Source organism: Papio anubis, chromosome 2 (genome assembly GCF_008728515.1).
Source record: "Papio anubis isolate 15944 chromosome 2, Panubis1.0, whole genome shotgun sequence".
Taxonomy (NCBI): Eukaryota; Metazoa; Chordata; class Mammalia; order Primates; family Cercopithecidae; genus Papio; species Papio anubis.
In genome coordinates, this window is record NC_044977.1 from 50085015 (window position 1) to 50101136 (window position 16122).

Sequence of the window (16122 nt, forward strand, 5' to 3'; positions counted from 1 at the left end):
GCTGGGGCAGGGGCTGCATAGTGGGGGTGGCATTGTTTCCTAGCCTGAGGGTGGGGAAAGAGCCTGCATCTATCACCTGTGAAGAGGGTAGGACAATGCAAGTCGTCTGAGTCAGGTTAGCCTAAGTTGCGATGCGGGCCCCAGCACCCTGAGCCTCAGAGGCTGAGCACACACAGACCTTTTTTCTTACACCCCATGCCCACTGCGGGCCAGTGGGGGCCTTCCTCTCCCAGGGCTGATGGAGCATCTGCCCATCTTGGAACTGACTCTCTGAGACACGTGGCCTCTTCAGACTCCACAGCAGAGGAAACAGACTGGAAAGTCACACGTAGATATTTTTCTGCCTTCACCCAGAAGCAACACTCATCACCTTGCTTCACGGCCGATGGACCAAACCCTCATGTGACCTTCCTAACCGCGAGGGAGCCTGGGAAGCGTGGGGCATCCTGTGCTGGGCACCCCGTGCCACCCCTTCTCATGCCCTGGCTGTTTTTGCTCCCTCAGTGTGTTTTTTACCATATTTATATGAAATTTACTAATTCATGTTTTCTCTAAATTGATGGCACTTTTTCAATTTACATTGACTTTGAAAGGAAACTTTTTATCTCCATTAGGAGTGCAAATCTAGCACCCCCTGCTTGGAAATAGAAAGTGGGTGTAAAATGCAACTAAAATAGAAAGAAGACAATGTCATGTCACACAGTTCTAGGCAGGAGGCTCTCTGAGTGTGTGGTCTGCTCTTTCATGTGAGAAAGGGAGAAAAACAGGAGTTAGAGGGGTGTGAAGGGTATACCCGCCCCTTCCTAGGACTTTCTCTTTGATGAAACCTAACAGAAGGACTGAGAGAGAGAGGAAGAATGTTCCTGTGTGTGTGGTGCTGGAGATGTCAGGGCTTGTGTCAAGGCTGGGACAGGGCCCACCTTTAGGACATCACATGCCTCTCGCTCCCTTCAGCCCCGCAAGGCTGACACCTGAGCTCTGTTCCCTTGGTTGTGCCCCATGCAGGTCAACCACGTCCGTACACGGGACTTCGACTGCTGCCTGGCGGTGCCGCTTCTAGCTGAGGCGGGCGATGTCCTGGAGCTGGTCATCAGCCGCAACCCGCTGGCACACAGCAGCCGGGCCCCCCGAGCGCCAGGCCCCAGCAGTCCCCGGATGCTCTGAAGTCAGCATGTGGGCCGAACTCCTAAGGGACCACCCAGGCAGATCCTGGATCCCAGACATGTAGCTGGGCTGGAGAAGCGGCCACCCACTCATTCATCTGTTGGTCTGGCAGACCCTGAGCCTGGGGTGACGCTTGGCCTCTGTTCCCCGGGTCTGTGGTGACTGGGGTGCCAAGCAGGGAGGCCTGCCCAAGTTGGAGAGACCCCAAGCTGGGGTCTCTCACCAAGTTGGGTCTCCAAGATGCCCAGAGGAGCCTCCCTTAAGAAGGGTTGGCACAGGCTGCTCAGCCGAGAGGAGAGAGGCCTGGGGGCTGTCCCAGGTCCCTGTGGGGCCTCCTTGGAGAGGTCGAAGACATAGGGAGCACTTCCTCCCAGCAGAGCCATGGAGCTGGAATAAGCTGCAAGGAGGAGTGAGTTCTCGGTCACAGGAGGTGAGCAGGCAGGAGCTGGATACCCCAGCGCAGGCATGCATTGGGGCATGAGGCATTCCCATGATGCGTGAACACGCGCTCGGGGGGTTGGCTTCCTGATGGGGAGCCACTTCCTCTAGAGACTCGGCCACCACAAGGATACTGCTTCAGATGGGAGCCCAGCTCCTTCGCTTCTCCAGAATGGGGGTTTGAGGCTTGCTAGTCCTGAGATTCTCAGATTCCCAGAATCTGGTCCCCACTTATGAGACGCTTAAGTTGGGGCGTCTGGGATCCCAGGAAGTGTTGGCCCTTTGATTCCGAAAGTGGGTGATTCTTTCATTTCAGCATCTCAGTCTGAAGCTTCTGGCACTTGAGACTGGTTCTGGGCCCATTGGGCAGGCTCTGTGGGCCTTGGGCTCTCAGCCCTCCTGCTTCTGTAGGCCGTGTGGCCACTGACCCATCTGCACGCCCACTCAGCCCAAGCCCCTCCTTGTGGGAGGAGTCATTTTTGGGACAAAAGACCCTGGAGCTTCCATTTGCCCGCCATCCAATGAAGACTGAAAAGTGATGGACACAGGACCTGTGAGGCATAGCACTCGTCTTTACAGCCAGATCAGTGGAGGAAGAGGAGAAAGAGGGAGGGAGATGGGAGAGAGATGGGCCAGAGGAAAAGATGGGACACTCTTGCCCAGTGGAGGGTGTCCAAAGTGCTTATTCAAAGAAGTCTATTCCCACTTGAAATCTGGAAGCACCAGCATCCCTTAAAATCATTGTCCTCAGTGTCCACAAATCAGAGACCCTCTTCATTTTGAGAAGGGTGTGGGCCTCCCTGGCTGGTCTAGCGAGTGGTGCCTGGGGTGGAGTGGGCAGGCGGGTGTAGCCAGGGCTGGAGATGTGCTTTGCCTGGCCCAGCTCTCACAGGGGTCTCTGGAAAATGGGGCACCCACTCCCACCTCCACCTGTCTCCAACCTGGGATCCTGGAGGCCGGAAAAGTGCTCTTCCATTTGAGAGAACAAATGGGGAGTCAAGAGGTCTATTCTTTTCACCCTGGGTCTGTTACCTGTTTGCTGTGTGACCCTGTCTGGGTTGGACCCCCAGCCCCTCTGGATGATCACAGGTGGACAGTCTGAGCAGACACAGGCTTCCTGGTCAGGGACAGAACCAGGTCTACCGACCCACCAAGGCACCCTTGGGGAACTGCCCACGCTGTCTCCCGGGGGCCTGCCTCCCTTACCCCTCCCCTCCACTTCCCCAGGCCCTGCCCCTCGGTGCCCTCCCTGAGGGCCCTGCATGCTTGTGCCTGGGGTGCTCAGCACCTCTGCTATCTTGGATACCTGTGTACTTAGCCCAGGGGGAAAGGGCACTGCCTACCTGTCACAGGGCACCAAGCGAAAGCCAAGAGCCCTCACTTTGCGGGGGAGGGACAGCACAGCAGAGGTGTGGCTTCTGGACACAAGCAGCCATAGCTGTGTGACCTTGGACAGGTGGCTCAGCGTCTCTGGACCTCTGCTAAGCAGCAGGGCTGGACAGGACACACTCTCAGGGGCCTCTTGGCTTGGGAAAACTGCATTGACTCCAGGACTCCAGGCGAGGGAAGATGCACCCGACTCTAACCAGTACCCCCTCTGCCTCCTCGGGCTGAGGCCTCTGCCATTCTCCCAAACGTATGCAATCAGGCCCGCGCTGGGCCTCCCAGCCACGCCGGCCTCCTCATATGCAATATTTCTTCTGGCTTCTCGTGGGGATGGGTCATCCCCGACTTGACATTTCCTGACACCTTTCCCCAGTGAGCGCCCTGCCTGCCTATGCATTTTGGGAACAGCCCCTGTGACATGTCCCCTTCCACCACCCCCTCCCCCAAAGCTGTATTTTTCTCTGGCTGAGATTAGAACATATTCCTTGTAAAATATTTTTCTACATCGGGTTTTCTTAGGGCTCTTGGGAAGCACAAACGCCAAGGGGCTATATTGCAAAGGCCGCTTATGGTCTGTTTGGGGCCCTCATCTAAGTCTTTGTCCCACCAGGGGTTGCAGTGGCTTGGGGTAAGTGCTATGGGGATGATTTTTTTTTTAAATAAAATTATTTAAATCCACCTAGAGTAGAAGTTTGCTTTTTTAACAAAATCATGGGTTGGCAAGTCAGCTTCCATATGGGTCTGGTAACATCTCACCTGATTTTGATGATTCATTAATTCAAAAAGTTTGCCATTTGCTTCCATCATCCAGCCCCTGGGCAACATGAATCAGACAGATTTAGGTCATGTCTGCACATTCTGGTGGCAGGAAGACAATCAACAAGTAAGCAAATAAATAATTATTTCAAAAGGCATCAAATGCAACAAGGCAAACAAAAAGGAGTAATGGGATAGAGACACCAGGGTGAGGGGCTTTAGCTCACAATGTTAGGAGGGGTTTCTCTCAAGAGGCGACATTTGCAATGAGACCTGAAGACAGGAGCCAGCCTCCGTGGAGACCTGGAGGAAGAGTATCTCAGGAAGTGGATACAGCCAATGCAAAGGCCCTGAAATAGGAACGAGTTTGATGGTTTCAAGGAAGAGAAAGAAGGCCTGGGAGGGGAATGAAGCTGGAGACTAGGTTGGAGGTAGCAGGGATCGGGGGGAATGGATTTGATTCTCTGTGCAGCGGAAAGCCAGAGGCAAACAGTGGTGCCTGCGTATGGAGTCTCTTTAGCCCAGGTTGGGAAGGTATTGGCAGGAGGGCAACCTGGGTCTGGCTGCTCTGCTGCAGTGTCCAGAGAGTGTCTAGGGCAGGTGAGCTGTGGGGTCTGGGACTCAGAGGCCAGGGCCAGGCCCCACTGGGGAGGCCACAGTTCTGTGAGCAGAGGAAGAGCTTTTTTCCGGGAAGCGAGTATCCTGTCTTGGGAGCGGTGTAGGCAGGGGAAAGGCCAAGGCAGGCAGCAGGCACTGCTCTAAGCCCTTTGCAAGAACTTGCTGGATCCTCCCAATAGCCTTCGGAGGTGGACTCTATTCTTGTCCCATCATTACAGATGAGGAAACAGGCACAAAGAGGTTGAGTAACTTGCCCAAGGCCACACAGGTAGTAAGGGATGGAACCAGGGCTTGAACACAAGCCACATGGCCAGGACACATAGAGAGAGGGAGGGAGGTAGGCAGATGCTGTCAGAAAGAGCCAGAAAATGGGGGTAGGGTGGTCTTTTATTCTAACATTGTCTGTAAATGAGTTACTGAGAATTTTATCTGGTTAGTTGGGCAAAGGACTCAACTGACTCCCAAGTTTGTCCATCCCAAAGGGTGGGGGGGCTGTTGGCAGGAAGGCTGCCCCGAACATGGACCTGTTCTGACCCAAGAGAGCCTTAACTGGGTATTAATGAGTGCCTGCACCTGGTAGTGGGGAAGTGGGAGAAGGGCAATCAGATTTGCTTCTCCTCTATGCTTCCCCCACCCCGCCACCCACCACCTGCTTTCTGCACTTCCGACACGGCAGCCCAAGGCTAAAAAGGAGGGACTGAAAGCCGCAGCAGGTGAGCGCCTAAGGCTAACAGCATCACCTCCAATCATCCTGGTGGCCTTGATGGGGACAATGGTTTAGTCCAGATGGGGAAACTGAGGGTCAGGTGACTGCTGCCAGATCTCCCAGTTGTACAGGGCTGGGCATGTAGCAGGTAGAATCAGTAGAACCAGTAGAGCCAAGAGCTTGTGGGCCCGGGTGCGAATTCAGGTTCTTTCATGGACTTGCTGTGTACCCCGAGCGAGAAAGCTGCTTCCTTTGTGAGCTTCCGTGTCGGAACCTCTAACCTGGGATAATACCTACCTTTGAGGAGCGTCCTGGGATTGGACGGGAAGCCCTTTATAAAATGTAAAGCATTTTATAACACAGAACACAACCCACACATGTTGGATGTTAAAAAGGAAATGTTTATTTTCGTGTTATAAGGTGATTACAAACTCCTCTAAAAAAAGCAAAGATGAATTTAAAATATCGATATACATATTTATCTAAAAAGCAAAAGAGAAAAAAACCCCTGCAAATACAGGGAATCATATCATAAAACATTTATACACAAAAGCTTGTATACTGCAAGACTGAACTACACACCAAGGATCTTGTTCAAATACAAATGTTCCTCCTCAGAAGAGTCTCTTGTTGGTTGATTTTTTTTTTATATAAAAGTTTAAAATACCTTAAAAATATTTTGAAGTTTTAAAAAAATGTCCTGATGAGCCAGACATATTTCTGGAAGGAGGCAAGACCCACGTTCTCAGTTTTCTCTTGTGCTAAATACAGAGTCACAGTTGCTAGGGATTGGGAGATTAATTGGGTAAAAAAAAAAAAAAATGAAGCCAACATTTCAATTTGAAGTCAAATATATAACAGGATGCTCCATCCCTCGGAGAACATGCCAGAACATGTCTGTAGTGACACCCACAAGAGAACAATGAAAAAATGCTTCCTATTACAAGGATATATATTCTGAGGGTCAGGGAGAGAAGGAAAGGGGGAGGGCTTCCCCCTGCTTTCTGGACTGCCCACCTCTACAAGTTTTGCTCTCTGGGTTTGTTTTGTTTAGTCTTGTGGTTTTGTACTTCGATTTTTGCACACAGTGGTATTTACTGCATCTACACAGACAGCCTGGCCTGGGACCACATGGGTCTGAGGGATGGATGGGACCTCAGGCCACCTTGAAGGATTTTCTCTCGGGTCCTTTCCTGGCTTCTGTCTGAGTCTTGGGTGGGGTGGGGTGGGGGGAGCAGTTAGGTGCCTGTGCCTTTAGACTGGCTACCCATAGCATTTCCCCAGGGAGAGGGGCTGTGCTGGGAGATGCTGGCTGGGTGGGGGACCATTGTGTGGTGGGACCCGGGCGATACAAGAGTGCCCTGAACTGGGCTGGGGGGCCGTGCTGTGCTCTCCCCTTGTGTTTCCCCGTCTTTGGGGGTGTGCTGGGGATCTGGGGGGCAGTGAAGCAGCTGCACATGGCCCAGGGGTTATGCTGTCCTGGAAGGAGAGCATCCAAGGCCACTTCCTGCTGCCTGGAAACTCCTTGCAGAGCCTTGGGTCAGTCTGGAGCCAGGGCGACTTCATCTAAATCCTGCCTAAGGATCTGGCACACCTCTGGCTTCTCTGCACCTCAGTTCCCTCTTGCACAAACAGGGATCTCAATTCCTAGCTCACCAAGGGCTGCTGGGAGGAAGCAGGGCCCCGTGCAGGGCTGGGGTGTGCAGGCGAGGCTGGAGTCACCCAGCTCACCGAGCCACAGTATGGGTCCAGTTCTGCGAGGATGTGGGAGTGTGGGTGCTGCTGCTCCCCTCATCCCTGAACATGGAGGGGAGGGCATTTCCTTTTCCATAAAGGCTTATCTTTGGTTGTCAGGAAGACTTTGAGGATGTTGCTGGATGTAGCCCTGGTCATACATTCACCATTCCCTGCACCTACCTCGGAGAACCTGCAGTTAGAGCTGTTTCAAGAAAATCCATTCCTGGCTCACAGTGCCTCCCTGGGCCTCAGCTACCTCATTTACATCAAGGGCATTGGGTTAGGGGACCCTGGAGGCCCTTCTCTCCCTGACCATCAGGAAATCTCCACTGTGGCCCTAGCATGGCCCATCTCAACGCAGCATCTCCCACTTCATCTTAAAAAGTTGCTTTAAACAACCCCCTCGTTTCCTTTCCAGATCTGGCTGGCTGGGCTATGTGCGAGCACCAGCATTTCTGATCCATCCCAAGCAGAAAGCAGGTGAAGGACTTTGCCCATTCTCTATAGACAGGTGGACCAGAGTCATGAGCTCTCACAGAAAGTTTCGTTCAGACGGAGACATGAAGGTTAGGCATTATTACACAGGTACTCACAGAGCTACGCTCTGCACACAGAGCCAGGGCTGGGCGAGAGGGCTCTGATTGGAGACAGGTGCCTTGGGGAGGGTCGAGGAACGGCTTGGGGAAGGTGGCCGGCCTTCCTTCCAGGCGGGGCCTGGGGACTTGGTCTGCATGTGTCTTTGGTCTAGAATTTGGTCTTATAAGAAGAGGCCTTCCTCAGGCCATGTCCAGAATGTTACAATTTGCCTACCAACCCAAAATACTGTGGCCTTTCACCCAGGGAGCCCCTGCTGGGGAGATGGAGACTGAAATGACCACAAATGCCCAGGTAGCCACTGCGTGCCAAGCCCCCTCTTCCTCACGTGCCACCTGCCCTCAATCATTGACAGTGGTTAGTTTACTAAAGTTATATAAGACAAAGGAAAACAGGTCACAATGCTACTCCATAAAATCAGGGAAAAAACAGTAAAATCAAATCAGACACAACGGCAACCATAAATACATAGAAAACTAGGAACAAGTTAAAATCGTTGAGAGTTTGGAATAGGACTGGGTGTTGTTTGACAGAGTAGATAGCTTTGGAAACAGTGAAATGTGTATGCCTGCCAAAGATGGGGTTCAGAATTGCCCCTTGGGAGGGGGGCACCAAAGGCTTACCCCTCCTCCCAAATTTAAGAAGGGGTTTCCAGGGTTCCAAGAGCCCCTGCTGTGAAAACTCTCCGGTCTGCACCCCTCGAGGCAGTCAGTCACTGCCTATGTGCGTAGTCGTGTTTCGGTTTCATTTAGACTGAGCTTGGAAGTGACTGTTCAAATGGCACAGTTTAGGTCCAAATAGGGGCCGGGTGGGGTGTGTCTGCCCACGGGATTTGAAAGGTATAGTACCTTCTCTCCTGGTTCAGAGACAACCTCTGCTCCACATAAGGCCCTTGGTCAAGCCAGTTCTGGGGACCAGGACCCTGACAATCTCAACCTTCTAGAAAACTCTCCTAGGCCTTCTCTTTTGGGTCCCCAGGTGGTAAATGTCTGACACCAGCTATTGCAGGGGTTTTGAAGTCAAGAGCTTTGTTATATCCTAGGTCAGCACCACGGGCTGCCCTTGTTCTGAACTGGGAGCACTTCCCCCAATGGAGGATCCAGACTCAAAAGCTGCTCTTGCTGTGCCTTGTTAGGTGCCAGGGCAGCCCGGGGTAGCATCTTTAATGAGGGCTTGGCAGGAGTCTCCCAGGCTGAGCGTGGGGAGTGGGGAGATGAGGAAAGAAAGCACCCCTCCCCGACACCGGGCCCATCTGCATGCCTGGGGCCTATATCCTTTGATCCACTCACCTCCCCACTACTCCCCTAGTCTCTCAACAGGTATGTCATACTTCATTCCTGCAGGCAACTTGAAGAGAGGCTGAGATGTTGCACGGGGAATGACCAGAACCTGTTATGACCCCGTTCAAACGCAACAGACTCATCTGAGCCCTGAGACCCCAGCTCCTGCCGGGAGAGCCTCTAGTCCTTCTCTGCCTGGAATGCCCCAGGAAGGACTGTGGCCTGTGCCTTCACCACCTCTTGTGAGGCTGAGTGGTGAGCCTCATTCCTGCCAGCCTTCTTGGATCTCTAGCAGCTCCCTCTCTGGCCAATGGTTGTTGATGGTCTACTGACTATCCACTCACCATCTCAAAATTAAAAGTGGGATTTTGCTTCTGGTATAAGTTTCTACTGCTCTCAGAATCAGACTTCTGCTATAGGGCCTCCTCATTTAGCTTCGGCCGGTCTCCTTTATGTGAAGGGTTGGTTCATTCCTTTGGCATCTCTTTTCTTTGCTAAGCTACGTTTAATGAGGTATCTCCTCACAGTCCTCCTTTCTCCTTACCTCTGGGTCTGCCAGCTAGTGGGTCCTCTCTCCTGCTATTTCTTCCATCTGAACCAGGATTTGGAAGGTATACCACCTTAAGATGGGTGTAGAGTCCCAGGAAAATTCCATCCTGCGTTTACTGGACAGAATTTTCTGCCAGCTACACAGCACCGAAGAATTGCTTTTGAAAATGAGATCTATTGCTGGCAAGAAGATCAATTCAAGTGGTAAAAGTATATGACAATCTTTAAGTGTATATATACTTATATGTAAAAAAAAATACAAAGAAAAATTTACCAAATTCCCATAAAATACATCTAATTCAGTATGAAAGCTCTGCCTCTCCACGGACATTTTCCCGTGGGTTTTCTTTTTGTACAAAATATCCCCCAAATCAAAACAAAACACACACACACGATACACACACACACACGCACACACACATACCCACAATTACATTTTCTGTGACAATTACAAAAAAAAAAAAAAATCCTAGTGCAAATATAAAGCTCTGTAAACCTGGCCCTATGAGAATCTAATGTTAGTAAACAGCAGGAAAGCGGCCGGCCCCGTCGACCCGAGAGAGCTCACATCATGGTCTCCACAATGATGTGGGTCGGTTTCACCAGAGCGCCGTTCATGACGGCGCGAGAGTTGTAGGGTGTGGCTCCCTCGCGCTCCACAGCCCAGCGGTTGGGTTCCCTTGGGGTCAGCAGGTACTTGACTCTCTGGAGAAGGATGACAGGAGTGAGGGGGGAAAGGTCAGGTGGCCTGGTCTCCCCTTCACCGGGGCCATCTGCCTCCTCCTGAATTGGCTGATGTGCTGTTTGTCTTGGGCAAACTCACACCCTCTCTGATCTCCTGTTTTTGTCCTTTTTGGAAATAATGGAATTGAACTAAGGCACTCCTAAGGTCCTGCTAGGCCCGAACTCAAGGCAGAACTCCTGTTGGTAGTTTCCTTCCTTGGCCAAACCCCTGCTTACATTCCTATAGGGACGGGGGACTCAACCTTCACATGCTTTTCTCTTCTATGGGACTAAAATATGCCTCCCTGTGATTCTCTCCTGGTTCCTCTGCCTTGCAAAGCAGCAGTTGAGTTCCTGTCATTTGTATGCCCTGAGTTGGACAACTGTCTTAAGCCTCCATGGCTCCCACCTTTCCCAAGGAGAAACTCCAAACTCCTCAGCCTCCCATAAGCTACACTTCCTGCCTTCTTGCAGAGACAGGTCTTCCCTAGTTCCGTGAAGGCATCCAGTCCTCCCAGCAGGGTTTATGTCTTAAGGGCTTGGAGAACCTCGCTTGCATTTGAGCTGCCCTTCGAAGAGACAGGAGCTGAATGGGAATTCTGTATCACTCCTGAGCAGCATGAGTTTTGTCCTTACAGTTGGTTGAGTGTCCCTCTCCAAGGATACTCAGAAAATCCATGTCAGAACTAGGACTCAACCAGACTCCCACCCCCGAGTCCACCTCTTGCCAAGTGTCCACTCAGAGACTTGAATAGGCCGGCAGTTGAAACAAACGAAACAAACAAACAAACAAACAAACAAATCAACAAGCCCTCTTTCTAGGCATTTACATTCAACTTAGGTATGTTACAAACTTTTAAAAGCTGCTTATTAAAAGCTACAGTATTTCATTTAAAAACCCAGTTTTCAGTAATCCCAGCACTTTGGGAAACAGGAGGATTGCTCAAGGTCAGGATTTAAAAGCAGCCTGGGCAACACAGTGAGACCCTAACTCTTAAAAAAAAAAAATTAGCCAGGCATGGTGGTACGTGCCTGTAGTCCAAGTTAGTCCGGAGGCTGAGGAAAGAGGATCGCTTGAGCCCAGGAGTTTGAGGCTGTGATTATGCCACTGCACTCCAGCCTGGGCAAAGGAGCAAGACCCTGTCTCTATTATTATTATTTTTTTTTAAATCCAGTTTTCCATCTTTTCTTGAAAAGCTGCAAGATCTGGCACCTCCAGGCCCAGGTCCCCTCCATACAGCACCTTCTCTAGTTTGCTCCTAGCCCTACCCCCCTGGCTTCCCTCACCTGAGCCACCTGCCAGCTCTCCCCTCATCACTTTGCCTCTCCACATCCATACAATTGGCTGTGCATGGGAGGGTGGAGGAGAGTCAAATCCCCAGGCAGCCACCTGGGGCTCTGCCTACACAGGAGGCTCAGCCAGAGCTGGAACCATCCTGGGACAGAGATCTGGGTTTGCCAGAAACTGGCTCAGAGAGAAGCTCATGGCTGGCAAGATGCCTCGACTTGTGCAGGTGGGAGCCCCTGAGGGGCACATAAAGAAAGATAGACAGATGGTGGCTCAACTGCCTTCAGAGGGGCCTTTGGTGAACTCAGATTGGCACAGGAGGACGGTACCAGTGTGGGGTGAAGCCTGCCCTCACCCACTCCCCTACCTCTTTCCCCCATGCCAACTCCACTCCACCCAAACTTCTAAATGTGGGCTGGACCAATATTTTAAAATGAGGCTTTGAAGGACACTAAGTTAGTGACCTGTTGGATGTCCCCCTGAACCAATGGTATGTAATTGCTGTGGGCACTCACCAATCAGAAGAGAGACCCCAAGACCAATCAGAACCTTTAGAGACCCCTTGCTGTGCCCTAATGAACCCTTTGGCTTCTGAATAGTAAGGACATTCTGGAAATTCTGGTTGGGTTGGTGGAGTATTGAGGGGTCACCTGGAGGGCTCAGGACAGTCACTGTTCCCTGTCTGTCCCCAGGCCCAGTATTTCAGTCTGTTAACAGCTCATAGAGCCATTCAGTGTTCTGGCTAAAGACTGGTTGGGGTCCTGCCCTCTGTCCTCTGAAAAAATAGAATGGGTGAAAAGCTCCAGGAAAACCCCAGGGGCCTCCTCAGTTTCAAGGATTTCTTCCTGCCCTGCCAGCTTCCTCAGTCTCCCCTCCCTCCCCTGCCACCAGCACCACCTCCAGGCCATTCCCCTGCCCAGGAGGAAACAGGACCCAGCCCAGCAGGGAGCCAGGGCCCCAGGACATCCTGGCTCCAGATTTTTAAAAGAGAATAACAATAAAAACAGCCCAGAACAAAACAGTGCACTCTTGGAGCCAGCCCAAGCTCAAAAGGTTAAGGGAGATTCTGAGAAAAGAATTTCTTGGAAAGAGTCGGGCCTTTGCCAGGGCCTGGGATCTCCAGGGCTGTTGGAGGAATTTCTGAGAGGACATGGAAGGTAGGTGGGGCCAGGGGAGGCCCCGGCAGGCACAAAGGCAAAGGTCTGGCTGCCGCCACAGATCCGGGGACGACCCCAGCATGGGCTGGGATGATCCTAAATTTGGCTCCTCAATAAAAGAAGGCATCTGGGTGGGGCTCAGGCTTCCTCCCCAGGTTCCTGTCTTTGTCCCACCGCTTCAGGAACATGGCCCCACTGGTCCCAGGATAAAGCCCTAGCTCTTGGCATCCAAAGCTACAGTCACCTCTCCAGCCTCACTGCCCACCCCCACCCTGCCAACACCAGGAATACCTTCCCTCTCACATTCTCCACCTGGCAAGTTCCTCCTCGCCCCACAGCCCGGCTTCCAATGTCTCCATAAAGCCTTCTCCCATGTGAACTGTACTTGCTTCCCGTCTTCCCACAATGCACTCTCCTGCCCACAAGCTGAACCACTGGATGGGTGAGGGAACTATGGCTCAGAGAGGGCAGGTGACTCGCCTGAGATCACGCAGCAAACCAGCAACAATCACCTTCGACCTCGCGCCTCCCACCTCTCCCGGCCCTGGGCCCAAGCACTCACCACAAGGAACGGCCCCTCGGTCTGGCAGAGGCGGATGATGATGACCAAGGGAACGCAGAGCATGGAGGAAAGGGCCAGGCTCCAGCCCAGCCCAATGGCCCAGTTGGGGTACACGTATGTTTTGTTGTAGGTCAGGGGTACGTACTTGACGAGCGAGAAGATGAAACATCCCTGCAGAGAGATGGGAGCAGTCAGGAGAGGGGTCCTGGGCATTGGGGGGTCGGGGGCTTCTGGGACCAGGACTGGTCTCAACCCGAGGGAAGGGGCTCTCTCCTTGGGAAAGGACTGGCTTAGGTCTCCCACCCCTCTCTGCTGCCACAAGGATCCCCCCCAGTGAAAACAGAGTCATTTGCCTGCTCAAAACCCTTCTGTGGCTCCCAGTGCCAGCAGATGCAGCCCAGACTCCTCAGTGCGGCCGGGAGTGTCAGCAGAAGCTGTGGCCCTCCCTCCCTCCCTCCCTCCCTCAGCTGCCTCAGCTGTCCCTCCATGTCCACACGCCAGTCACCCTGAAGAATTCCTTCTAGCTCCTCTGCCACTGATCTCTGGGTCTAGGCACAGGCTGTTTCCTCTGCCTGGCCCTCTTTCCCCCTCTTCTTCTTCTCATCCTAACTTGGCTCCACTGGGCCTGCCTTACTTGCCCAGGCACCACCCAGATCTCTCCTTTCAGAAGCGAGTGGCTGTAACCATCTCTTGGGCACACGTGTTCTGCCAGACTGCGAGTCTGAGAGTAGGCATGTGTGTGTCTTGTCCTATTTCTTTAACACCCAGCGCAGCCCCAGGTACATATAGCAGGTGCACCGTAAGTGCTAGCAGCATAGATGAAAGCCTTTTTTCCCCGACTGCCACCCTCCACCTCTATCTCTGAGCCACAGGCAGCAGGGGCCTGGGCAACTGGGCCTTGTCCTGTTCGGTGTCCACAGCCCAGCCCCAGGTCCATACTAATGGCCAGTGGCCATCAGCATGCATGAATGGTGGGGTGGGGTCAGCCCTGTGCCTCCAAAGGGAGCAAAGCTCACCTTTCCCTGTGAGAAGAGCACCTAAGGCTGGCTGGGGGCTCCCGGGGCTTCTGCTTCTAGTCAGAATGAGAGCATCTCTGAGGAGGGCCCAGGGTGGCCTCGGATTGGTCCACAATGTGAAAATGGCCAAACTTTTCAACACCTACTAACTGGGATTTGACAGGAAGATACATCTTTCTAAAGCAGAGTCAGTGATGGGCCAAGGGAGAGCACTAGCCTGCAGGCATCTTTTACTGGGCACCTACTGCTCGACTGGCCCTGCTTGTTGTTCCCGTCCCTATGTGTAGGGCTGTGGCTCAGATGAGTGAGTCCCAAGAGATGCTGCCCTGGGCCCTCCTAAGCAGGAGGAGCTTGCAGCCAGTGCCTGCCTGTTTCCCGTTCCTCTCCAGGAGGCGGACCTCATCTCACCACCTGGGAATGCGGCCTATCTCTGACATAGCCAGCTCCTCGGGGAGGGAGATAAGGAAACCGAGGGTCAGAATGATGAGAAGAGCTGCCCACAAGCAAACATTAAACCAGGATGAGAACACAGGTGGGTCAACTAAACTCATCTCCAATGATCAACTTGCCAGTTGTGGTTACTGGCTCTTACCATTACTTATTTTTGTGGGGAAAAGTCCGCACTTCAGAGGAAAACGCTTCATGCATATTAAATAACAGTAACAGTCTAAGGTCGTCAGCTGCCACCAGGGTCCTCCTTCACGGTCTCCTGGTTTTATAAGTGGGGAAACTGAGGCCCACAGAGGGAAGTGACTTGCTTGAGGTCATACCATGAGTTAACAGCAACACTGACTAAGTCTGGCCTGACAGCAGGTCACGGAGGGGAGGGCCTATTTGTCCTCAGCACCTGGCCCCTAAATCCAAGGAACATTGGGCCATTTGTGCTCCCCATAGTGGAGTTGTGAATGGCAGGATGGATGTTGTCTCCCTGGCAATAAGCTCCAATGGTCACGACTGATTGCAAACCCTGATGGCTTTGCCATGGAGGAATTCCCATTCACTGGCACCCTGGAGTGGGACCATGAAGCAGACTGCATGGGCAGGTGCCGAGGCCAACTCCAACATGGCAGGCGAGAGCATCCTCGTGGGAAGAACAACATGGCACACCGATGCCCTTAGGCCTGGGTGAGTCCAAAGCTTTCCTAACCTTGGGAGAACCCAGGACTTCCCCTCTCTAAGCTACTACCCCCACCTCTCCATGGAAACACCCCGTTTCCAATGTCTCTGACCTCTCTACTAGATATCCCAAAGGCCCCTCTACTTCCCCAGTGACCCAAACTGAGCTCATGAGCTCTGGAAGGTTTGGGGAAAGAATGTGCTTTCAATTCTGGATCCCCTCAATTTCTCAACATGCTCCAGATACACTGTCCTCTTTTGGGATGTCTCGGCCCTGCACAGGCTGGCTCCTCTGCCAGAAATGTCCTTCCTGTTTTCTCCTCCTGACAAATTCCTACTTATCCTTCAAAACTCAAGCTAACCCCCTGGAGCAGCCTTCCTCCCCTCTCGCAGGCAGCGCTGAAGCTGGGTTTATTACAAGCCCATGCTGAACAGATGCTGCATGAAAGATGGTTTAGCAGGTGAAAACGTCAAGCCCTGGAGAGAAGAGGCCACCAGCTAGAGCCACAGAAATGGAACTCACAACACAGAGAACTGGAGTGATCACAGCCCAGCTGTACTTCATCCAGGGCCCGGGCCGATAGCCAATCATGTCCTCAATACCGTCATAAAGGTTATCACCTCCTGCAAGAGACAGAGGGGGACATTTGCTGACACAGCGTTCAAGGCCAGCAGCGGCTCAGGGGCCATGAGGGGGGGTCTCTGGGACCTGATCCAGGCCTCTGCATCTCCACATCATGGATATCCAAATGTGGCAGAAACAGACATTTACACAAAATTCAAATGTAACTCTGCATCTTGTATTCTTCTGGCAATCTGAGGCACACCCCAAACCCTAGGTGTGCAATCTTAGGCACAGCCCAAACGCACACCCAAGGCCTCAAGGAGGTAAAAAGGGAACATTCCAGGTCCTGCACAACCAAGTTCTGAATTTGTGAAAACATCCAGTCACACCTCGCACCTTTAGCACCAGGAGGATCTTCAGTGTGGCTACAGTGAGATTATTTGTGTAGTCTGGGTAGGGAGGACCTA

The 16122-nt window shown here is 52.5% G+C and overlaps 2 protein-coding genes across 7 annotated transcripts in view; one reads left to right on the forward strand and one right to left on the reverse strand.

Moving 5' to 3' along the window:
- Positions 1-5909, forward strand: part of GRIP2 (glutamate receptor interacting protein 2) — a 106082-nt gene extending 100173 nt beyond the window's left edge. For 2 of the 4 annotated variants that reach the window (XM_021922667.2, XM_021922669.2), the window contains one exon: positions 1006-3666. In XM_021922667.2, the coding sequence (XP_021778359.1) occupies positions 1006-1164 (159 nt within the window). In that variant the 3' untranslated portion in view covers positions 1165-3666. Of the gene's footprint in view, positions 1-1005 lie in introns of all 4 variants that reach the window. The other 2 variants (XR_002515733.2, XM_021922668.2) reach the window with 2 other exon arrangements.
- The window catches only part of SLC6A6 (solute carrier family 6 member 6), an 87239-nt gene continuing 76565 nt past the window's right edge, over positions 5449-16122 (reverse strand). For all 3 annotated transcript variants that reach the window (XM_021922672.2, XM_021922670.2, XM_031663109.1), the window contains 3 exons: positions 15614-15714; positions 12959-13129; positions 5449-9933 (listed from right to left, as the gene is read on the reverse strand). In XM_021922672.2, the coding sequence (XP_021778364.1) occupies positions 9793-9933; positions 12959-13129; positions 15614-15714 (413 nt within the window). In that variant the 3' untranslated portion in view covers positions 5449-9792. The remainder of the gene's footprint in view (positions 9934-12958; positions 13130-15613; positions 15715-16122) is intronic.